At 38.8% G+C, this 23,999-nt stretch overlaps 2 protein-coding genes and 1 long non-coding RNA gene across 4 annotated transcripts in view; 2 read left to right on the top strand and 1 right to left on the bottom strand.

Moving 5' to 3' along the window:
* The first annotated feature begins 1,189 nt into the window (after positions 1-1,189).
* LOC137740814 (nuclear pore complex protein NUP107) lies at positions 1,190-12,062 on the top strand. Its single transcript, XM_068480619.2, has 24 exons — positions 1,190-1,406; positions 1,796-2,100; positions 2,292-2,361; positions 2,455-2,571; positions 2,827-2,857; positions 3,010-3,135; positions 3,362-3,520; positions 4,511-4,603; positions 4,686-4,853; positions 5,064-5,162; positions 5,957-6,192; positions 6,308-6,365; positions 7,027-7,115; positions 7,576-7,707; positions 8,027-8,149; positions 8,399-8,497; positions 8,599-8,787; positions 9,196-9,370; positions 9,511-9,667; positions 9,867-10,069; positions 10,306-10,447; positions 10,866-11,026; positions 11,131-11,247; positions 11,686-12,062. Exons 1-24 carry the CDS (start codon positions 1,327-1,329, stop codon positions 11,752-11,754), a joined length of 3,198 nt encoding a protein of 1,065 aa, XP_068336720.2. The 5' UTR covers positions 1,190-1,326; the 3' UTR covers positions 11,755-12,062.
* Positions 12,063-12,395: 333 nt separating this feature from the next.
* On the top strand, positions 12,396-19,823 carry LOC137739684 (protein PHYTOCHROME-DEPENDENT LATE-FLOWERING). Its single transcript, XM_068479346.2, has 12 exons — positions 12,396-12,838; positions 13,605-13,668; positions 13,746-13,810; positions 13,910-13,993; positions 14,467-14,547; positions 14,707-14,868; positions 14,963-15,061; positions 15,144-16,528; positions 16,929-17,155; positions 17,300-17,445; positions 18,021-18,059; positions 18,141-19,823. Exons 1-12 carry the CDS (start codon positions 12,695-12,697, stop codon positions 19,695-19,697), a joined length of 4,053 nt encoding a protein of 1,350 aa, XP_068335447.2. The 5' UTR covers positions 12,396-12,694; the 3' UTR covers positions 19,698-19,823.
* Positions 19,824-20,305: 482 nt separating this feature from the next.
* Positions 20,306-23,999, bottom strand: part of LOC148694263 (uncharacterized) — a 4,909-nt gene continuing 1,215 nt past the window's right edge. Inside the window, exons 2-4 of one of the 2 annotated variants that reach the window (XR_015966770.1) lie at positions 21,014-21,110; positions 20,644-20,926; positions 20,306-20,536 (exon numbers count right to left, since the gene is read on the bottom strand). This is a non-coding gene — a long non-coding RNA (uncharacterized LOC148694263). Of the gene's footprint in view, positions 20,537-20,643; positions 20,927-21,013; positions 21,153-23,999 lie in introns of those variants that run through there. The other variant, XR_015966769.1, reaches the window with a different exon arrangement.

Raw genomic sequence — 23,999 nt, 5'->3', positions numbered from 1 at the left:
CGCAGAACCCACCCCCACCTCCCCCACAACCCCTCCTCACTTCTGTTCTCCTTCACTGCCGAGCCTCTCAACCACCTCCCTCTCCTCCATTCTCTTCACCTCCCCTCACATCCAAAAACCCACCCCACCCCCACCTTCCCCGAGCCCTTTTTCCTCTTTACCCCCACCCCCTTTCTCCATTCTCTCATCTGCAACCTTACCCACCCTTTTCTCCTTTGCAACTCTGAGTCTCTCCGGTTTGTATGTAGTAGACACATTTGGGCATGCTGAGTTTTTCCGGGTACGACTCGGTGCTCGTTAGCCCCAATTGCCACATTTGCTCTACAATTCACCCCCAACCCAGAACAAAACCCCAATCACAACCCCATATTACCAAACCAAACACAAAACCCTGGAAACCCTAGATTACGAAATTAGCCTAAATCGAGCTTAAACGAAGTGAAATTACAACGCAGAGCAAGTAAAAGAGTACCTTCGAGGCCTGTTTCTCTGGCTGCAGAGCTCAATTCCTAGTTCGACTCATTTCAGGCAAGCTTCTTCCGTGTAACTCCATCACAAAAACGGCAGTGTGTTGGGTTTGCTGTACACCTTCAGCAACTATGAGGAGTAGAGTAAAGGGGAAAGAGAAAGCTGTACAGGATTCCCAACACCCTTCTAGAGAGGCCTTGAAGGATCGGAGAAGCTCAATTGAGCGAAAGAGAGAAGGGAGAAAAGGGGTGAGGGTGAAGAGGAGAAAGGGCTCGGGGAAGGTGGGGGTGAGGCGGGGGAGTTGCGGGGGAGGTGGGGGTAGGTTCTGCGTTTTTATTAAATTTTTTTAAAAAAATAAAAAATCATTATTATTTTTTAAAATAATAATTTTTTTTTTACCACGTGGCACAAATGTGACAGCCACGTCAGCTTTTAATGGATCAATGGATGGAAAATGTAACAGATGTATTATATTGAAATAAAATAGCACTTGAGGTATGAAAGTGAAATGTTTTAAAGATATTGTAAGGAATTAAAATCGACTCTAAACCTGAGATAGTAAAATGTAATTTACTATTTTTTTTAACTGCTCTAAGCATTGTTCATAATTTTCTGGGCTTTGCAATCTATATTGGTGCACTCCGTAATGTGTTGGGCTCAATGCCCAATATGCAACTGCGAGTGGTAAAAAATAAAAGCCCAAACGACGTTATCCTCCGATCGCCTTCGAGTTCAGTCTTCCTTCCTCACACCCTCCTTCGGATTCCCGCGCTTTGAGCTCCTCTAGGGTTTAAGATTGGCTCCTTCAGAAGCCACTGCGAACCCTAGAGTTTTGAAGGCGACGTCGTTTTGGTGCTGATGGACGTAGAAATGGACGCTTCTCCAAGCTTCTTCGACCCCGAAGACCTCACAATCAGAGAGAAGTTTCGTCGATACGGGTTCGGATCCAGATTTCCCAACCTAGCTGAATTTAGTGTGTTTATTTTTGGTTGATTTTGGGTTTTCTGGGATGAAGCTTCATTCATAAGTGGATCTTTTAGTTATTTTTTGGTGAAATTAACTGAAATTGATTTTACTTTGATTGGTAAATGTTGGTTCAAGCATTAGGGTTTTCATGTCACATTGTGAAGCTTAATTCTAATGAGGCATGATGTGTGTGTATTCCATATGGATATGTTTTGCAGTTTATATTCAAATTACTTAAATTTCGCAGTATTGTTACGAGCTTTTGCTTTTGCATGTTTGAAGTGAAATTTTCTCGGTGTTTTTGGAACCGCAAATCGTATACATTTTCTGGTTTTTACTTATTGATTTAATGTAATGCCAGGAAAAGGCACTTGACTTCAAGCATATCGCCCCACCAAGAGAATTCAGCTTCTAAATACAGTGAACCTAGGCTACTATATGACGGGCAGAATATACATAGCCCGACCAATGCTGCACTTCTTCTCGAAAATATTAAACAAGAGGCTGAAGGCATTGATGCTGATCACTTGGAAAGAACTTCTTTCTCAAGGAGGTTGCCCATTGATGGTGCTGATATGGATGAGAAGCATGAGGAGGATTCACTGGTTGATGATGGAGATCCAACCTTTAGCCTTTTTGCATCGCTACTTGATTCTGCTCTTCAAGGTGTTTGAGCTAGACATACCTAACAATATAGTACTGAATTTAGACTTCTGTTTATTATGTTTATATCCATTTTCAATATTTCTTTTGAGAGTGCTTCTTCTCAGTTTTATTAATTATATCAACTTTTCCTGATGAGCAGTTTGATGTAGCATTTAATTGACTAACCTATTTATCTTTTTGCTGGTTTGCAGGGTTGATGCCTTTTCCTGACTTGATACTAAGATTTGAAGAATCCTGCCGAAATGTTTCAGAGTCGATTAGGTATGTTTCTGTTATTGAAAGTACTTTTTAAACTGGTATGGAAGCTTTTAGTACCGCCATACGCATAAATGCATCTTCTGGTTTCTTCTACAGGTATGGTTCCAACATTAGGCATCGTGTTGTAGAGGACAAGTTGATTAGGCAGAAGGCTCAACTCCTGCTCGATGAGGCTGCTTCCTGGTCCCTTCTGTGGTACCTTTATGGAAAAGGAAATCTATCTCTAACTTTGAAGTTTTATTCTAATGCTAATCTATTTAAAAAAACCATTTCTAGGAAAAAACTGCATAAATTTTTGGGTGTTTTATAGGTTTATCAACTATATACCAAGTTGTTTTATTTCGTAGTTGTTGGAAATAAAAATTAATTTCTTTTGTTCCCTTTAGGTTAATAATATTTGCTCTTGGTTGCAAGTCTTACACTTATTAGCTTTGAGTTTAGTGTGACAGTTATTCTTCTTCTTGCAGGGACTGAAGAAATCCCAAAAGAGTTCATCTTGGTAATGCATCTTCCTTGTCATTAGTTGTTTGATTGGAAAAACATGTGAATTTATCTATTTTTTAATAGAAAATTTAATATATTTCGAAGTACAGGGAGGTTAGCCAAAAAAGCAAAAAAAAAAACTCATTTAAACATATTGACTCATGACAGTTGCCCTCAACATCACACTCGGAGGCTTGCCAATTTGTCATAGAGGACCATACGGCACAATTATGTTTACGCATTGTTCAATGGCTAGAAGGCTTAGCCTCCAAAGCACTTGACTTGGAAAGAAAGGTTACCACTTTCTGCTATAATTTTCCCCGGAATATCTTTAATTGTGCACAATGATTATTCTCTGGTTAATATACCAATATGTTATCGTGCAATCTTTTAGTTCTAGTATCACATCACGGCATGTATTGGCCTGTTTACTTGGCAAAGACAGTGAGCTTTCGCTGCTTATTGTAGCTTTTTGTGTATCAGGAGGAAGTTTTGAAGTTGGAAAATTTAATACTTGTAGGTGCGGGGTTCTCATGTCGGTGCCTGTCTCCCAAGCTCTGGAATTTGGTATCATACTCAATGCTATCTTAAGAAAGGAGCCTCCAGTACAAATACCATTCATCACTTGGATTTTGATGCTCCGACACGTGAACATGCTCAACTACTACCTGATGACAAAGTATTTTTTTTCTCTCTCACAAATTTAAGTTTTCTTAGATTTTGAAGTGCCATGCTCTATTCCTCTTCACTTGTAAGTGAGAGGTCTTAGGTTCGATCCTCGCCAAAGGAAAATTTGAACCACATTATTGCTAGTCCATTGTGAGGCTAAGCCCACCCCCTCTCCCTAGTGTACATAATATCGTTTCTTCACAAAAAGGAAAATTATAAACTTTACAAATTAATTATCTGCTATAAAATGGACTTTCAAATTAACTAGGTTGTGTAGAGGATTTTTTTGTGTAGAGGATTTTTTCTATGACTGCTGCTTGTGCTTTGCTATCCTGAAGTTGCTAATGGATTAATTCCCCTAGTGGACTTCACTGTCATGAGGTTTTGGCACAAAGCTTACTTTTGATCAAGTGAGCATGTAAGGAAGACAGTATAGTACGTAATGGATTATATATCAAGTTGTAAGTAGAATATTACTGGCATTATATATTTTCTTTTAAGAAGAAACAAAGAATATCAAGATGTAAGCTGCTGTGTGGAAAGATGATGGTCTTTATAACATTATGAACTTTCTTTGTGTGTTGTCTGGAAAATGCGTTTAAAATTATTGAAAGTACTTTAGATCCCGTGGAGTTGTAACTGATACAGTACGTGTGTATTTGTGCTGCAAGACAACAAGGATTGGTCTACCCATAATTGTGTTAGGCTCTACATTATTTGTATTGAAGGGGCCAGGATTTGTTAAGTAAGAAGCAATTAATTCAAAACCCAGCTCCAACCCTCACCCCTTCTTTTTGGCTAGTGATGCACAAATCTACTTTTAACTTTAGTTATCAACTTGTAATTTTTCTATGTCAAAGAATGTTATCTAAAGGGGCTTTGTGACATTTTGATTATCTGCTAATTTCTGTTGGTTCAGAATATCTGCCATATGTAACTTCTATTTTTTTTGTGCATGTACATTTCTATCAGATAGAATTTAACAGTTTTACGCCTGCAGAAACAAGATGAATCTCTGTTGGAAGATGTCTGGACTCTTTTAAGAGCTGGAAGACGGGAAGAGGCATGTCAGCTTTGCCGGTCTGCAGGACAGGTTAATGAAGTTCTGAAAAATATGGGATAATACTTTATTTTATGTTAATGTTGCTCCTTGACACCTGCTAACATTTTGGTAGCCATGGAGAGCTGCAACTTTGTGCATATTTGGAGGAATTGATGATTTTCCTTCAGTTGAAGCCTTGGTGAAAAATGGAAAGAAGAGAACTTTGCAAGCCATTGAGTTGGAAAGTGGCATTGGCCATCAATGGCATCTGTGGAAATGGGCAACATATTGTGCATCAGAGGTAGAGTTGAAAGGAATTGGCAACATAAAATTTCTGTCCTTTTGTATGGATTTCATACATTGTTAATACTGAATATGTAAATATTTTGTGTTCTGCTCCCTGGTCTTCTCATTTTTCTTGATGTTATAGAATTATTTGTTGCTTTTTATTCCTTTCTTTCCCCCCCGAAGTATTTTAACATGCTAAATTTCGTTTCTATCTATTTTGAAGAAAATAGCTGAGCAAGATGCTGGGAAATATGAAGCAGCAGTGTATGCAGCACAATGTAGCAATATAAGGCGCATGCTTCCAATCTGCACTGACTGGGAGGTATTTGTCCCCTTGACCCCAAAGTTATAAGAATCCTCAAAATCTTTTTTAATTTGATCTGTTGTCTTAACTGCTGATTTTTAATAAGGGTTTGATGAGTCAGTAGCTTTTTTTACATTTACTCTTTATTGTTTCAAATTATGGCGTGCTACAGTCTGTTCATAACTTCCATCAAAAATTAAAAACGCCACTTTTGTTTGGTGTGAATGTTGTTATGCTTGCTGCACTCTAAAATTAAATACAAAAGTTTATGAAATAAAAAACACATGCCACAGGGCCACAACCTGAGTACCCTTGATCTCCACTCCCTCCCTCCCTTCAACTTAAAAGTAGAATTGAAGAACCCTTCATTCTTCCTTTCCCCCATCCTTCAATTAAAAAGAGTCTTAGAGTACTTGAATACAAAAATCAGATAATTTTCTTCTTTTCTTTTGCTGCTTTCCCAATTTAACTAGAGGTTTGTTGATTTTTTTAGTGGTTGACAATACCCTTTTGTAATGGCAAGACTGCCCTAATTTAGATGCATTAACGATAGAAAGGAGGGTGATAGTTGGGCTGGTGGGACATATCAGCATGGTTTCAGGGGGAAGGGGGCTTGCAATTCATTTGTGGTTTTTTTATTTTTTATTTTATTTTTGAGTATTTAGTGTTTCAGTTTTTCAGTAAGAGTAGAATTTGTGAACACAGATGTGTGTTGGGGTGTGTGACTAGACAAGCTCTTTTTTTTTTCTTTCCCTTGTAATTGCACCTTCAGTTTTAGACACTTTTCGTAAATCTAACCAAGATAGTTGCAGTCAGCATGCTGGGCTATGGCGAAATCATGGTTACATGTTCAGGTGGATTTGGAATTGGCTCATTTGGAACCGGGAAGAATGGATCAATTTAAAAGCATTGGAGATGCAATTGATGGAAATCCTGGACATAGTGACGGAGCTGTTCAGCCTTCAAATGGACCAGGAATTTGGCCACTCCAAGTTTTTAACCAACAACCACGACAACTTTCAGATCTACTCCAGAAACTTCAATCAGGGTATATATACAACGCAGTTTTCATTCTGATTTTGAGCTGTCCTTTTCTGCAGTATTGCTTATTGCTAATGAAAGAATGTTTATTTGAGATGAAAATTTTAAATTGTTTGGATTAGGGAATTGGTTCATGAAAGTGTTACTCGAGGATGCAAGGAGCAGCAACGCCAAATTGAGGTATCTTCACAAAACAATTAGTTCATTGTCTTGTTGTTTCCATGGAAAATAGTTCCACCATATAGTTTCTTTGATTGGAAACTTTTTTCTATTGTTTGATTCAATGGGAAATTTTTCTCTTGGGGAAATTTCTTTAGGACATGCATTTCTTTTTTGATAGAAATGTATTTTTGTTAACAAAAAAAGAATCACTCTAAAATCTACCAAACAAACAAAAACAGAGTCAAAGAAAATGTTATGGATAAGGTTTCCCAAACACTTGTGCTAGGTTGAAGCCTTTATCAAATGTAATTCTTAAACACTTGTGTTAGATTGAACCCTTGACAAAAATATAATGAGAAGATAATCATATTTTTTTGAGGAAAATTTTCTTAAGAGATGTTTTCAAAAACAAATTCTTTTGGTGGAAAACCTTTCCTCAAAGAAATTTGATTTCTTCTGAAACAAATTTCTATGAAATTGTGTAAATGTTATCACTTGAAATATATGTGCATGTTTCTTCTTCTTGACAAAAGAATTGCAATGTGTGTACTATTCCTTTTTATAAGTCCTCACTCCTACCTGTATTTCATACTTCAGGGCCTGCTTTCGTTTCTTTTCTTTTTTATTCAAAGGAAGGATATAAAGTTTTCTGTACTTATAACAACAAATTGTCTGACAGATGAAACTAATGTTAGGAGATATCCCACAATTGCTGGACATGATATGGTCATGGATAGCCCCTTCAGAAGATGATCAGAGTTTCTTCAGGTAATGTTGGTTAATTGCATTCACCTCAGTTCTCTGACCTCATATGTGTTAGAGACGACTATGTTTCAGAGGAACAAGTGAATTCTTTGTTCCTGGGCCCTTCAACATTTGATAACATTTTGTATGACCAAATATTAAACTCATACAAACCAGCATATTTTCTGCCTCCCGGAAAGACCCAGTGACTGAGATGGCTGAAAAATGTATCAGCTCAATGCAATATGCAAGTTCTTGAAATAGATGATCACGATATAATGATTCTCCATGTTACTTTCTTTGGTGATTTCTTTTGTACATGAATGTCTTGGTTTCAACATATTTTTGTGACATTGGTTTCGATATTTTTTGTAAACAAATTTATTGCAGTTTTTCATGTTCTGCTGAAACAAACAAAATAAGTAGTTGTCTAGTTTCATAGGATTGGTTTAATGACTAATGGGGCGTTGTTTTTTTTTGTCAGGCCTCATGGAGATCCTCAGATGATTCGATTTGGTGCTCATCTAGTACTTGTGCTTAGATATTTACTTGATGATGAAAATAAGGACACTTTGAGAGAGAAGATTATGAATGTTGGTGATCTCATTATACACATGTAAGTAGCTTCAAATCATGTCTTTTGCAATTGTTATGTGATACGGTATGAACTATTGTTGAATAACATTTTGTGAAACCGATGAGGATGATGAACAACAAGACGAGAACTTGGGGAAGCAATATGGGACAAAGTTTGGAGGAACCCTTGAATGAGATGAGTGTGTAGAGAGGGTGGTTCTCATGCCCTTCGAGGCAGCTTGATTTTTGTCTTAAATGGACACGAAGATTTCTGGTGTATTGCAAGAGGATTGTGTGTGTGTGTGTGTGGATGCACTATTTTGTTTATTGTTTGTTAATGGTTGGTGACTCTGATCTAGGTATGCCATGTTTCTCTTTTCCATACAACATGAGGAGTTGGTGGGTATATATGCTTCTCAACTTGCACGCCACCGTTGCATTGACCTCTTTGTGCACATGATGGAACTGAGGCTGAACAGCAGGTTAATGTTTCTGTGTACAATGTTCTCCCATTACCTTTTTAACACAAAGCATGTAGGGTATTCGAATTTGTAAAATGTATTGTAAATTTTTGTTAGCAAGATATCGCAAATTGTAGGGTATTCTATGCGGGGTCCTATAATTTTTTTTCTGTGGATGGAGGGGACGTGGAGCTTTATTTATTACCTGGTATATATAATATATATATATATATATTATTTATTTATTTATTCTATGTCGTCTCTTAACAGTGTGCATGTCAAATATAAGATCTTCCTTTCTGCTATGGGGTATTTACAATTTTCTCCAGTGGACGACTCAAAAGGAAGTTTTGAAGAGATTGTTGAGAGGTATTTCTGTTTCTTCTTTATCCTACTTTACTTTTGGGATGGGAAGAAAGCAATTTGATTTTTCTGTACCTTATTCTACTTCTAACAAACTGTTTAAACAGGGTTCTGTCAAGATCTCGGGAAATGAAAGTTGGAAAGTATGATAAATTATCAGATGTTGCAGAGCAGCACCGGCTGCAGAGCCTTCCCAAAGCTATGGTTATCCAGTGGCTATGCTTTACACCCCCCTCCACAGTTACTAATGTCGGGGATGTCAGTACAAAACTTCTTCTACGATCTTTGACACACAGGTAATGGTTGTACCATGTTATATAGCTCTGTATGTGCTTGTGGAACCTTAAACTGGTTTCTGGTCAGTACATAATTCTAAAATCATCTAACAGCACGAAAGAATAGTTCAGTTCTTTTCTTTTTGCGATGTGTTAAGGATGATGTATACTTTCTTGCAAGAAAACAAAAGGTGATTTATATCTTAAAGTTGTAGTTCTTGTCTTGGTGAGGATAGTTTCCCTAATTGTTATACTGGTTCCGTGAGATTCTTTAGGTGGTATTTGTTGTCCCTAATTGTTGTACTAGTTCCATGAGATTCTTTAGGTGGTATTTGTTGCTGATACATTCTCATTGCATCTTCCTTGCCTGTCCTATTTTGTTTCTATCTGTGATTTCCTCACTTTTAACCTCCCATTTTCTTCTTATAGCAACATATTGTTTCGGGAGTTTGCCCTGGGTTCAATGTGGAGAGTTCCTGCAATGCCCATTGGTGCTCACACATTACTTAGCTTCCTTGCTGAACCTTTAAAGCAACTTTCAGAATCTTCTGATACCGTGGAGGTTTACAACGTTTCTCAGAACCTGAAAGAGTTCCACGATTGGGTAAGCTTCATTTTTATGCCTCTCTCTCTGTCCAGTTAACAGTGCCAACTTATTGGTAGTTTAGTATGTTATCAAATCCTTGTGAAATTTTATATAACATTTACATATGTGGATATTAATTTGTTTTTTATTTTGAGCAGAGCGAGTATTATTCTTGTGATGCAAAATATCGCAACTGGCTCAAAATTGAATTAGAGAATGCAGAGGTGTCCCCCCTTGAACTCTCAATGGAGGAAAAACAAAGAGCCGTTTCAGCAGCCAAGGAGACTCTGAATTCATCTTTGTCATTGTTACTGAGTAAGCTGATTATTTCTCTTTCTAAATGTGAAAACAAGCTCAGAAAGATATCTGGATTGGCTTGTGTTTGTTCAAATAAAATTTCCCGAGGACAATGGGTTTAGATCCATTATTGTCCTTTTTTTTTTTCCTTTCTATTTTTCACCTTTTTCAGATTTAATAGTTGCTTGACATATAAGTAAGTTGTCTTTGTATATAGGAACTGAAAATCCTTGGTTAGCTTCAGCTCAAGATCATTTGTATGAATCTGTGGAACCTGTATTTGTTGAATTGCACGCCACCGCAATGCTTTGCTTGCCATCTGGTGAATGTCTGCCTCCAGATGCAACCGTGTGCACTACATTAATGAGTGCTCTTTACTCTTCAGTGAGCGAGGAAGATGTGTTGCATAGGCAACTGATGGTATGTTTATTTGTTTGCGGAAAGGAAGAAAGGATAAAAGAAACGTGTATTGATAGATTCTCAAAACTAAGAATCAAAGCTTCTCTTGGTGTGGGTTCTCATTGGTGGGAACAATAATAGAGGCTTACACTGTCCAGAATATTGTCCCTTTACCTACCTAATCTTTTATGCGCAAACCTTTCCGTTTCTTCTTTTTTCTTTTGCTCACAAACAGGAATCTTTTTGTTCTTCTGTAGATAAATGTCACCATATCCTCAAAGGACAATTACTGTGTCGAGGTGGTGCTTCGCTGCTTGGCCGTGGCAGGTGATGGTCTTGGGTCACAGGAAAACACTGATGGGGGTATTCTTGGTACTGTAATGGCTGCTGGCTTCAAGGGTAAGCAATATTATTGATACTGGAGTTCTGTTGTTCTTTGCTCAAGGTCCCTCTCTGGTTTTCTTTGATCTTCCAACTAGATTTTTAGGGCTCGGGCTTTTTGGCTGTGCTCAATGTGAGTGAATCTTATATTGGAAATTCTAGAAAAAAGCAAAGGTTAATAAATGGATTGCTCGGCAGCTCTCTATGTTCAACCTAACACAATCTTCACAAATTGATCAAAGTGTGGTCACGTTGCTAGAGAGTCAAAATCGAATGAATTCTAATCAACAATTGACAACAAAATTTCGTTACAAACAGAAGAAACATTGTGAAAGTTTAACAGGATAATTGAAGGAAAAAGAAATGTACTCTTCGAATGCTGAATGAAAGAAATAGTAGGAGAAAAGGTGATTGAACTGAATAATTTTCATCGCAGGTGAGTTGCCTCGTTTTCAAGCTGGAGCTACCATCGAGATTTCCCGATTAGATGCCTGGTATTCGAGTAAAGAAGGTTCCTTGGAGAGCCCAGCAACGTACATTGTGCTGGGGCTATGTCGTAGGTGCTGTATTCCAGAAGTCATTCTTCGATGCATGCAGGTAACCTTCTTCCCAAGTGGCCTTGTACTTGAAATTTATTGAATGATTACATACAGTAACAAGAACTGTGCACACCTTTTAATTGTGTATGTCGTAATATGCAGGTCTCGCTTTCACTTATAGAGTTGGGTGTTCCACCTGAAAGCCATGATCAGTTGATTGAATTAGTTGCTAGCTCCGAAGCTGGATTTCTTCATTTGTTTAGTCACCAACAACTGCAGGTAATAGATACTTCTCATTTGTTCACCAGGTTGACAATTTATAACTTGAGGCTTTAAGCATATTGTCCCTTTGTCTATCGATCTCCCACTTTTAAACAATTGGATGTAAACGTCTACTCTTCCTTCTAAAGGCACATTTGTATCGTAAATTAAAACCCTTGCCATCAAAATTTCAACTGATAGCCATTGCCCTCCGGCCTCCGCCATACCATAACATAGCCTTCACTTCTGAGTCTTGACTTCACATCATCCACAGATTCATCACTGAACATGTGCTTGGCCTTAAATTTGTCAGTTTTGGAATTATGTACTTATAAAGTACCCCGTAAGCTTATTTGATCATTCGGAAACTTCCGTGGAGCTCCCTCTTTTACTTTCCCCTTTTTGCATCCGCTGATTAACATGACCCAACTTATCGAACCGCTGTCTCATCTGCAGGAACTTTTATTGTTTGAGAGGGAATATTCCATAAGCCAAATGGAGCTTGAAGAGGAGCTTTCTTCTTGACTTGTTGGTCAAGGCTAGGTCTCTTGGTGCTCGCTGCAAGGCTGATAGGGTTGTAAAATGGTACGTTCTGTAGTTTTACCGTCACAGGTATTCCGGATCAGTGACCAACGACAGCGGCACCACCACAATTTTTTCTACATTTACCCCGCTGAACTTGAGATGGAGATGTGACAAATTTGAAGATTTTATCGTTTGTATAGGTTTTTGTTAGACTTCTCTATGTAGGTGGCTGAAATTTGAATGATAAAGATATTGTTTCTCTGGTGTCGACAAATATCGATGTTATATTAATTTATTTTTGTCGAAAATGATCAATGTTTTTGACAATTTTATTTTTGTAAACATGTTCTTATTGCTACTATTCATTTCATTTTTGGAATTGTTGTTACACGCAACCGGATGTCAACTATAACCCTTTATCTACATATTCATTTTAAATTTTTTTGTTAATTTATTTGATTTGACAATTAAAAATTAAAATAATGTATAAAAAGTATAAAAGATGTGTTAAAAATAGAAAGAAGAGTGCCGATAACAGTACCTTTTTGTTTAATGAAAAATGCAAACAAGTAAAACACAAAAATAGACACTAGCCAATGAGAGATGTTTTATCTTCCTGCCAAATCCTAATCATATAAAAATCAAATCAGACAATATTAACAGTAGAAAAAACACAACCTTTGTACGACCCGTTTCTCTCTTTCTCTGCCCTATTTTCTGTCAAATTCAACACTGACTAAATTACAGACACAGATTCCAATTAGGGTTTTTGTTTCTCTCTTCTTCTCCTCTGTTTTTATTTATTTATCATTAATTTTTGTTTGTTTGTTTCCAAATTTTATCGTCCTCCAATTAACTTCCCATGATCCGAGCTCTCCTGCATCCCAGCAACTACCTCGGATTCAAATTCTGAGAAACTCAATAGAATTCCGACCCAATCATGGGTGTTTCGTTTAAGGTTTCAAGGACCGGTACTAGGTTCCGTCCGAAGCCGCCTCTGCAGTCCGAGGCCGACGTTGCCGGTGATGACGTGTCGGAGACTCCCAATAACAGCAGCTCCCGAGCTGTCCCCAGAAAGCTCGAGGTAAAGTTTTGAGATTGGTGAATTTCTCGCTGTTTGGTTGCTGAGAAAATGTGGGGAAATGAGTGGCAATGTGAGAAAAAGAAATTGCTGATAATTGAACTTAATTTATTACTGTAATTTAGCGAAGTGTTTAATTTGTTGCTTTGCTTGTGTGATTACTTTACTGGGGTGTTTTTGGCTGTTCAAGATGTACAAGGGAAGAATTTACATAAAGGTTTACAGCTATTTTCGATCTTTCGGCATTTGGGTTTTGCTCACAAAGTGTGTCCAGGCGTTTTGTTGAGCCTGAATTTGAATATCTGGGTCGATTCTGCTAAATATTATTTATTTTTGGGTGGAAAGTGGATGTTGAGATCAAAATTTTTAGATCCAGCACTTTGTTTTCAAAATGGGTACTTAAATTAATTGTTGAAATTAAAAATTTCTGATCCATCACCTCGAGTTGAATGTTGAAGCTATATCCGTATCCAGTTAATTCTTAATCCCCCAAGGGCTATGGAGTTATTCTTTTGCTGCCCTTGATCAACTTAAAAGGTGCACGGAATGAGACGCAGAACAGAATCCACATTATTTTCCTGCTTTCTTGCAACTGAAACAGAAATGAGCATTACTTTTTACTTATTCTGATATGGAATATGCAAGCAGAAAGCTTTCATTGTAGTTTGATTGAGAACCCTTGAATAAGGAGAATGAGTAGAGGGTTTGATGTGCCATTTGCATTCTATCCTTGTTTTTGACTAATTAGATTCTCTTATGGTATGTACAGGGTGAGAATGGGGCTGGGGTTTCTGGTCCACCAATGTCTTCTGAAGGGCTTCTCGTATCTGCAGGTTTGTCACAATTTTTTTAGGGGATTGGGGATTAGCCATTGTTTTTATCTTGATTTTTCTTTCCTTTGTTTTGACAGAAAACGAAGTTTCCTTCACTTTGAATCTCTTCCCAGATGGATACTCTATTGGAAAACCATCAGAGGTTTGTTAAAAAGAAATATAATTTTGGATAAGACAGAAACATGGCTTTTTAAAATCTTGTTTCTTATTCTTAAGGTCTTCTGTATTTATGAATTTTCAGAATGACACTTCGCATCAAGCTACACATCAAGATGTTCCAAAGTTGTTACACCCATATGATAGGACGTCAGAAACTCTTTTTTCGGTAAATGTCTAGTCATTTGAATTTCCCCCTTTATTTCTTTTGAGTGTCCAGTTATGGTCAGAATGTTTTGCAATTTTTCTTTGGAAGATCAGTTGTTGCATGCAATATAGTATGGCATAAAACTCTTCCATTAAAATTTCAATATAAAGTTTTCGCTGTTTTGTTGATTCATTTAACTCCAGAAAACCGACTGTTATAATGATGGACTTGACCATTGATGAGCATGTATTACGTGCAATGAGTGTGTAAAACCAAACAAAGGAAAAAGAAGAAAGAATGGTTTTTTCAAAAGGCGCTTCATCAATTTGTTATTTGATTTAAATAGTTTAGAAGTCACTTTATGCCACCTGCAACTCCTTCCTTGTCATCTGCATTGAAATTACTATCTGGAATTTCTTGCTTTGTAGTTTTTTTTTTTTTTTTTTTTTTGTACTAAGATTTTCTTCCTTTTCCATTTGCAAATATATTTGGAGGCAATTGAATCTGGCCGGTTGCCTGGAGATATTCTAGATGATATACCTTGCAAGTATGTCGATGGAACACTTGTGTGTGAGGTGAGTTATCTTGTTCCGTAAGATTACCTATGCAAGAACAGTGAAATAATCTAATAGAAAAGTATTTCGAAATGGGAATAGGACAACAAACATTAACTAATTTTTACATTATTTAGCTATACTTTGTTTTCAAAATTGGTTATATGTGATTTCTTACAGATTCGTGATTATCGCAAATGTGCTTTTGAACAAGGGCCTGGTAGTCCCTCTACCAATGGATCTGTCATTGCAAATAAAGTATGCCTTAAAATGTCATTGGAAAATGTAGTGAAGGATATCCCGCTGATCTCAGATAATTCTTGGGCTTATGGTGACCTGATGGTATGTAACTAGATGTCTCCCATCCTTTCCAAATAGTTCTCTGTAATATGTTTGAGTTGTGATGTCAACATATAGTCTTCACTTTAAATTGCAGGAAGTGGAGTCCCAAATATTGAAAGCTTTGCAGCCACAACTTCATTTAGATCCAACTCCCAAGTTAGACAGGCTCTGTAAAAATCCAGTTCCCACAAAGGTAATGAAGTTTCAGGTTTAGTTGATGTACTTCACCTGGATGATTTGATGCATTTTAATCATATCAATTTTTGTGTTTGCAGCTCGATTTGGCATTGACTGGTATCCGGAGAAAGAGGTTGAGACAGATGCCAGAAACTGTCGCATCTAATAGCAAGACACATGGGAAGAAAGTTTGCATTGATAGAGTTCCAGAAAGATCTAACAGTAGGTTGGGAGATTCAGGAACCCTTCCAGGCAATATGACGCCACACGCCCACGAAAATTTGACCGATCAAAATATGAGTACAAATAACTTGTTGGCTCTAAGATCCAAGGGTTTTATGACCGATGCTTCTGTTCCAGCACCACATTTAGCACCAAACCAATCAAGGTATCAAATGGGGGTCGGAACCCCAAGAAGTGTGCAGGACGCTGGATCAGGAAGTGTTGTCAATGCCTCACCGTCCCCTGTTGGGCAAGACATGATGATCTCGTATACTGACAATGTGAATGGTAATGTCCCTCTTCATGGAAAGAGAGAGCATCAAGATGGCCAAATGTCACCCTTATCTACGTTTAATAAGAGGCAAAGACCCACTCCAGTTGGCCTTGATGGAATGCAACATCAGCAACTAGGGCCACATATGGATAGCTTGCATGGATCAGATATGAACTGGAAGAATAACTATTTGCAGCAGCAAGCAATGGCCAAAGGAATTCAGTTTTCAAATACAGGAATTCAGAAGTTTTCCCAGCAGATGTTTGATGGGGCGGTGAGTCAGGACCCTGGGACAATGCCATTTGCTGTAGGACAGCCAAACATGAGATATGGTGCCAAGGAAGAGCCGTTTGATATAGGTAAGATAGACGGGTCAGAGCTCAGTGGGATTAAGACTGATATGCCGATAATGGAAGGAGACACAAGCCATCTCGATCCATCAAGGCTTCACCAAAGATTATCACCGCATGCATTCATGAGATCTAATTTTTCTCAGCCATCCTGGAGTAATCTTGGTCAGAATATGGAGAAAGATGCAAGAAAGGATGACCAACTCCCAAAAAGAAAATCAGCTCAAAGTCCTCGGGTATCTTCTGGGGCTTTAGTTCAATCCCCATTATCATCAAAGTCAGGGGAGTTTTCTACTGGTTCTGTAAGACCCCACTTTGGAACAGCTGCAGTGACTTCTGCTTTAGCGGCATCGCAGAAGGAGAAGGCAGCAATGACCTCAGTTCCTACTATTGGAGCCTCATATTTGACTTCCAGTGCTAATGAGTCTATGCAACGGCAACACCAGTCTCAAGCTGCTGCAAAACGGAAAACAAACTCGCTCCCTAAGACCTCAGCAATGACTGGTGTTGGATCTCCTGCCAGCGTTAGTAATATAAGTGTTCCACTAAATGCAGGCAGTCCTTCTGTTGGAACTCCATCCTCCGCTGATCAAACCATGCTTGAAAAATTCGCAAAAATTGAAGCAGTGACCATGAGGTATAACCCTATTTTTGACCCTTTGATCATAGGGTAATAATGGTACTAGTTTTGAATTTATATAAATTTCTTTGCACTATATCCCCAGCACTTTATTTTCCCTCTCTACCTACAAAAGAATGTGAAAGGTGGATGGAAAGTTGAAAATTTTTAAATGTGTGTTCCTTAATTGTGTAAGCATTTATCAGGCAATAGTTTCGACTCAAGGAGATAATGGTAGACTCTACAGTCCGGCTACATGATTTTCTCTCCTAGTTTTTGTCTACTTTCCCCTCACGCAGTGTTTTCTAACTTGCAAAAATTTCAGGACAAATTTCTTAGATCTTATCTTTGGTGGCGAAAGACTTATCAATTATATACCAATAACAGATTCGTTGTTTTCAACCGGGTGTTGTTTCAGGTATCAGCTCAACAAAAAAAAGAATAAGGTTGATGATTACCACATCAGGAAGCCAAATACATTCCCAGATCAACATCTTCGAGCCTGCCTCTCAAATGGTTCCAATAACGAGGATTTCAAAGATGATTCATGTGAGAGATGTTTGTCGAAGTCACTTGTTGGTGGAAGCATGAATATCTGCAAAATTAGAATTTTGAATTTTGAGAAGGAAGAGCATATTGTTCAAGGTGCAGTATATCCTATCAATCAGATACATGCCCTTTGTTTTAATATGTTTATTCAAAATCTGGGCCAGATATTTTGGTTTGGATATATATCTAGTAGAATCCCTGTCTTGCCTATGATTCTAAAGTGTACTTTTGACTCGGCAGGAAATGTTGTTTATCTTCCCAAGCAACGAACTAGGTTGATTGTGTCAGAGAGACCAAATGATGGTACTGTAGCAATGTACTATGGCGAAGTAGAAGATGGTGATTTTTTGTCTGCCGAGGAACATCTTCCTACATTGTCCAATACTGTAAGTGTTATTGTACAAGTTAAACTTTGCTGTCTGAGGTGATCATCTGTTTGATTGAACTGAGTGTTACCAGACATAGTTGAGGCAATTAACAAATTATGTTGTCATCCTATCTTACTGACGATTCATTTTCTCAAAATATAAATTTACACAAATACTTGTCTTTTGTGGTTTCTGATTTTTTTACTTTTTTTTTTAGCATTTTTGCTCTTTATTTGATATCATTTTCACATTCCTGTTTCAGACTTCTTTTTGCCCCTTCAAATCTGCTATTGGCTTGTGGGATTTTCCTGCTTGTATATTCTTTGATTAATCTTTCTTACCATTTTCTGCCATTGGTTGCACAAAATTTGTCACCATATATGTCCTAAAATATTCTGCATTGTGGAGCTCGGTGCGGCATTCACAGTAATTTGTTATCATATAGCTGATCGGATCGTATTAAACAACTTTTAGTAACTTTGGTTATGTAAAAGAGCTGGACTGGAATCTCTGTTGGGATAACCTTCACTATTTACCATTCCTTGTGTTTTCTGTTGTACTGACTTATATATCTAAACTCATTCCTGTAACAGCACATGGCGGATTTGCTTGCAGCACAGTTCTGTTCGCTGGTATGTTTTTAATGGTCTTGAAGTTAACTAAGAGTTTAAATTACACTTTTAGTTTGTGATTTATGTTATCTTCTTATTCAGATGGTGAAGGATGGTTATGTTGTGGATGATCACATCCAATTAAAGCCAACCCGCATGACTGTTGCCCCAAGCAATCAATCAAATGCTGCTGGGCTGCCCCGTAACAACTCAGCAGCTGATATGCAACAATATGCAGATTCAGTTTCAGGCCAGCCGTCCAATGAGGTTGCAAAGTCAGTTAATGGCGGTAATTCATCCTTAACTTCATCCCACAATCTTCTACCAAGCACAAGGATGTTGCCTCCTGGAAACCCTCAGGCTTTACAGATGTCTCAAGGGCTCATGGCTGGGAATTCGATGCCTCAACGCCAACAACAGCTTGAGTCACAACCATCACTCCAGCAGCAGCAGCAGCAACACCAACAGCAGCAGCAGCAGCAGCAACAACTACAGCAGCAGCAACAACAGCAGCCACAGCATCAGCAAAGCCAACACTCATTGATCCAACAGCAGAATCCCCAGCTCCAGAGATCAATGCTGCTAGCAGCAAATTCGCTTTCACAGTTTGGACAGAATTCCAACATGCAATTACCCATGGGGAGTAATAAGCTTACCCCCTTGCAGCAATATCAGCTTTTACAGCAACAGCATCAGCGGCAGCAACAGCATCAGCAGCAGCAACAGAGTCCGCAAATGCAGAGAACAATGACGATGGGACTTGGAACAGCTATGGGCAATAACATGGTTGGGCTTTCCGGAGTTGGAAACACCATGGGCATGGGAGCTGCAAGGGGAATGGGATCTGCGCCCATGACGCCTATTTCTGGAATGGGTAATGTGGGTCAGAATCCAATGAATTTAAGCCAGGGTTCAAATATTAGCAATTTAACCCAGCAATATCAAGCCGGAAGATTAACACACGCTGCTCTCATAGCATCAAAATTAAGGTTGCAAAATAACCGAGGCGGCATGTTAGGCAGTCCTCAGTCAGGCATAGCTGGGATGTCAGGAGGCAGACAGATGCATCCGGGATCTGCTGGTTTCTCAATGTTGGGTCAGACTCTGAACCGAGGTAATATGAGTCCGATGCAACAGACGCCAGGAGTGGGGCCCATGGGTCCACCGAAGCTGATGGCGGGGATGGCAGGGACAAATATGTACATGAATCCGCAGCAGCAGCAGCAACAGTTTCAGCAACAACAAATGCAGCAGCAGCAGTTGCAGCAACAGCAACAGCAACAGCAATTACAACAGCAGCAGCAGCAGCAGCAGCAGCAATTGCAACAGCAGCAGCAAGAAACGACTTCACCACTGCAGGCTGTTGTTTCGCCGCAGCAGGTGGGCTCTCCCTCGGGAATTTCACAACTGGCCCACCAGAGCCAGCAGCAACAGCAGCAGCTGCATCAGCAGGCTAGCCCACAGCAAATGAGCCAAAGAACTCCGATGAGTCCACAGCTGAGCTCAGGGGCAATGCATGCCATGAGTGCTGGTAATCCAGAGGCTTGTCCCGCAAGCCCACAGCTAAGCTCTCAAACGCACGGCTCAGTCGGTAGTATGGCAAATTCTCCTATGGACCTTCAAGGTGTAAACAAGAGTAACTCTGTTGGTAATCCGTAGCAACAATATCAGATCTTCGGGGGTGTTCTCGGGAGGAAATAGTTGAGCCGCTCTTGCCCCCTCAAATCCCACAGTTAAGTTGACATTTAGACGTATTAGTCCTTAATAACACGGTAAACTTTACATGCACTGTTCAAATAATTTTTGGCGGAAGAACTATGAGCTTAGTACATGATATCACCTTTTTTCCGGGGCAAAAAGGTGAATCTACATTTACCGGAGTGCTTGTGCTACAGGGGGCTCTGAAGAAATAAGATCCATCTCTCTGCTGCTCTACAAGTGTATAAATTCTTGGGGATTTGTTAGTGTTTATAAGTGAAGATTGAGTGTGAAAGTATTTGCAATTTTCTGACTTATTTTTTTATTTTTATTTTTTTTTGGTGTGACCAAATTATTTTCTTTTTGTACTTAGTGTCCTTTCCATGGGAAAATCCCACTTAAGATTAACGTATTTTTACCGTACAAACAGTGTGATCAAAATCATTCAAAGATCATTTTTGCAAAAAATTATTCAAAGTTTGAATCACTTGTCTTGTCCAAAAAAAAAAAAAAAGAAAAAAAAAGAAGAAACAATTTGAGTTGCGTTAGCTGGTTTACAATTTGCAATTTCTCCCAAAAGTTGAGAACTAAAGCGTGGAGTTGGGTTTATGATCTTTTTTTCTTTGGTCAAAGAGTTTATGATCACTTAGTGTTCTCACATGGCTCCTGGTAATATCTTTGACGCTAGGACAGCAAGCAAGGGCCATTGTCAGCTCAAACTCATCCTCGAGCATTTCGATCACCCACCTCACTCCCCGTTCTCCGCCTGCTGCAAGGCCGTAGATAACCAGCCTTCCAACCTGCGTCGACATTTGCAATTTCTCACGTATGTATCAATAAGGCCAGGAACAACAGAAGTAGAACTAGTTTTAAGGGTTCAACAGTGGTGGATGGTTATGATTCTTACGAGAACAGTTTGTGCACCGAGGGTTAACGCCTTGAACACGCCTTCCCTCGCCTTCTCCATCGAAAAGAACAGGAAATTTTCCTCCAACAGCATGAACCACCTGAACACCTTATCATACAACTTTCCAATTGAATTCGTAACAGGAAAAAAGAAATGATGAAGCAGCAGTTGATAGAGTTGCACTCATCCAGGACAGAAATAGTGGGAGGAGTACAATCGAGTTGGCGGCCTCCACGGTTCGAGACAACAATCACAGCAACTCCTACTTCCACGGCCTTTCTTGCTGAAATATGGTAAAACAACAGCCGTGATCAGAAGGGCTAATCTGGACACGTCACACACGTCGACTTAAAGGATCAGTTGATCTTACCATCTTCCATGAGTAAGACCCCTTTATTAGAATTGGCATGTTCGTAATATATTTCAGCCGTCCTATGTCCCGCGTACTCAATCAATCGATGCAATAACTAAGCGTTCAAGACGAAAAGAAATAGCTAGCGTGCGAAGACATGCACAGAAAAGGAGTATAAAACTGTAGAATTGTAAGTAATGAGCTGATTAGTAAATAAGAAGTCTTGAATGATTAATTGTGTATGCACTTAGTCTTTTAGAATGACAAGTGTGAGGCTACAATATGTAAGGCTAAAATAGCCATGTGTAGTGACCCTATAAATTAGCTAGATGTGTGGCTGAGATCAAATGTGATGTGTGTGGATCCAGCTAAGGCTAACAGTCATGAAATGCACGTGTGTGTGCTAAAATTTTCCATTAAGAGAAATATATTCCTCTCTGCAATTTCTATAAGAGAGAAGAAGAACATTCATTCCTTTTGCATCCTTCAATCCTCTCTCTATCTCCATATCGCATAACTCAGATAAATCAAGAACACTAGCATGGCCTCAGAGCCAGGTTTGATCATCTGAGCCTGGGAGTAAACCTGTGAAGCTCGGTGAAGCTCACTCGAAGCTTGGTGAAGGTCGTCGGAGTCCCGTTATCATCTGAGAAGAGAAATCAACATTCAGACCAAGATGTTTGGATCTGGAAGCTCGGAGATGAGAACTCCAATTTTCTCCGGTGAGAACTACGAGTTCTGGAGGATTAAGATGGTAACGATATTCAAATCTCTTGGGTTATGGAATCTGGTAGAAAAGGGGATTACAACCCCTAATTCGAAGAAGAAGAAGAAGAAAGCTGAAGGGTCATCGGAAGATGAAGTTGATGAAGAAATGACCAATGTGTTCATGAAGGATGCAAAGGCTCTAGGAATCATACAAAATGCAGTATTTTACCAGATATTCCCTTGGATTGCCAACGTTGATTCAGCTAAGATGGCATGAGATCTGTTGTATGTAGAAGACCACAGTGGTGATCATGTTTGATCAGTAAAACTTCAAAATCTTAGATGAGAATTTGAATATGATAGGATGCGAGATGATGAATCTCTATCTAGTTATCTTATAAGGCTGAATGAATTGATTAATCAGATGAAAACATTTGGTGGATCTCTGTCTAATGAGAGACTTGTGCAAAAGGTTTTGATTAGTCTAAGTAAACCGTATGATCCTATTTGTTTGGTTATAGAAAATACAAAATGTATGGAGACTGTAGAATTGCAGGAGGTAATTGCAATCTTAAAGAGCCAAGAACAATGGTTTGATCTACACACTGTTGATACTACTATGAAAGCATTTACATCTCTCTCAGTGAGTCCAAAAGGGCAAAATAGAAGTGGAGCTCAATCTAGTCCTTCTCAGTTCTAGAAGAATCGGAATTCTAAGGGTAAGAAATGAGATTCAAAACCCAAGTTTCAATAGAAATTTCTTGCTAGTCCTGCACAAAATGCATATTCATCACAATCAATTATTCAGGCAATTACACAACCACAGTGTAGGGTATGCTCTAAATTTCACCTTGGTGATATAAGGGGAAGCCTAAATGCTACAATTGTGAAAAGTTTGGACACTGGGCTAGAAAGTGCACTGCAGGCAAACCAATGCAAAAGGCAAACAATGCTAATCAAGTAGAGGTGACAGGGAACTTATTCTTTGCCAATAGCACAATCTCTGGATCAGTTGTCAATGGTGAATGGTATATTTACAGTGGTTACATCAACCACATGACTGGAAATGAGAAGCTACTGGTTGATATAAGGACAAATGTGATAGGCAAAGTACAAATGCCAACTGGTGAGCTTATGAATGTAGTTGGAATGGGCACTCTAGTAATTGATACTAGCAAAGGCAGAAAGTACATCAAAGAAGTAATGTATCTACTTAGGTTGAAGGAGAACTTACTAAGTGTGGGATAGATGGATGAGCATGGGTATTACTTGTTGTTTGGAGGTAAAATGTGTAGCATTTTTTATGGTCCTTCCCTGGAATGCCTAGTGATTAAAGTAGAAATGAAGAGGAATAGATGCTATCATTTAGCACTATTACCTAATGATCATATAACTCTGAAAGCAAGTATGTCTCACTCTAGTTGGACCTGGCACAAAAGGCTAGGCCATTTGCATCTAAGGGGTTTAAAACAAATCAAAGAGAAGGAAATGGTGCATGGACTTCCATACTTAGAAGAAGTTGATGAAGTCTGTGAAGGTTGTCAGCTTGGAAAGCAGCATAAAGAGTGGTTTCCAAAGAATCAGGCATGGAAAGCAAGCAATCCCCTGGATTTAGTTCATGTGGACTTATGTGGGCCTATGCAAAATGAGTCCATTGCTGGTAACAAGTATTTTATGCTTCTTGTAGATGACTGCACAAGAATGATGTGGGTTTACTTTCTTAGATACAAGTCAGATGCATTGAATTGTTTTAGACAATTCAAATCTATGGTAGAGCTACATAGTGGTTTTAGAGTAAAATGCCTCAGAAGTGAAAGATGGGGTGAATTCACATCCTATGAGTTTAACAAGTTGTGTGAAGATGAAGGTACTCAAAGACAACTCTCTATGGCCTATACTCCACAATAGAATGGAGTGGTAGAGAGAAAGAATAGAACTGTAGTTGAAATGGCAAAAGCCATGCTTCATGATAAAGGATTACCTTACTATTTGTGGGCAAAATCTGTACACACAGTTGTCTACATACTGAATAGGTGTCCTACAAGAGCTCTCGGAGATATAACTCCATTTGAAGCATTCAGTGGAAGAAAACCAAGGATTGCACATCTTAAAATCTTTGGTTGCTTGTGTTATGTGCACATATCAAGTGAATTGAGACAGAAGCTAGATGCAAAGAGTATCAAGGGCATATTTGTAGGTTATGCAACCTGTGAAAAGAGGTACCAGGGATTGCACATCTTTGTTGAACAAATTTGGCTTGAGTGAGTGTAGATCGGTTGCTACACCCTTGGTTACA

Source organism: Pyrus communis, chromosome 9 (assembly GCF_041283825.1).
Source record: "Pyrus communis isolate YQ-2024b chromosome 9, ASM4128382v1, whole genome shotgun sequence".
In the NCBI taxonomy this organism is placed as follows: Eukaryota; Viridiplantae; Streptophyta; class Magnoliopsida; order Rosales; family Rosaceae; genus Pyrus; species Pyrus communis.
The sequence above is the reverse complement of the archived record's forward strand: the minus strand, read 5'-3'. Positions and strand labels throughout refer to the sequence as shown.

Coding starts and splice junctions, on each gene's coding strand:
- LOC137740814 (XM_068480619.2), top strand. CDS start 1,327: ATGGACGTAGAAATGGACGCTTCTCCAAGCTTCTTCGACCCCGAAGAC. Junction 8,788..9,195: donor CTACGATCTTTGACACACAG/GTAATGGTTGTA, acceptor TTCTTCTTATAG/CAACATATTGTTTCGGGAGT. Junction 9,668..9,866: donor ATCTTTGTCATTGTTACTGA/GTAAGCTGATTA, acceptor CTTTGTATATAG/GAACTGAAAATCCTTGGTTA.
- LOC137739684 (XM_068479346.2), top strand. CDS start 12,695: ATGGGTGTTTCGTTTAAGGTTTCAAGGACCGGTACTAGGTTCCGTCCG. Junction 17,446..18,020: donor TTCCTACATTGTCCAATACT/GTAAGTGTTATT, acceptor TTCCTGTAACAG/CACATGGCGGATTTGCTTGC. Junction 18,060..18,140: donor CAGCACAGTTCTGTTCGCTG/GTATGTTTTTAA, acceptor CTTCTTATTCAG/ATGGTGAAGGATGGTTATGT.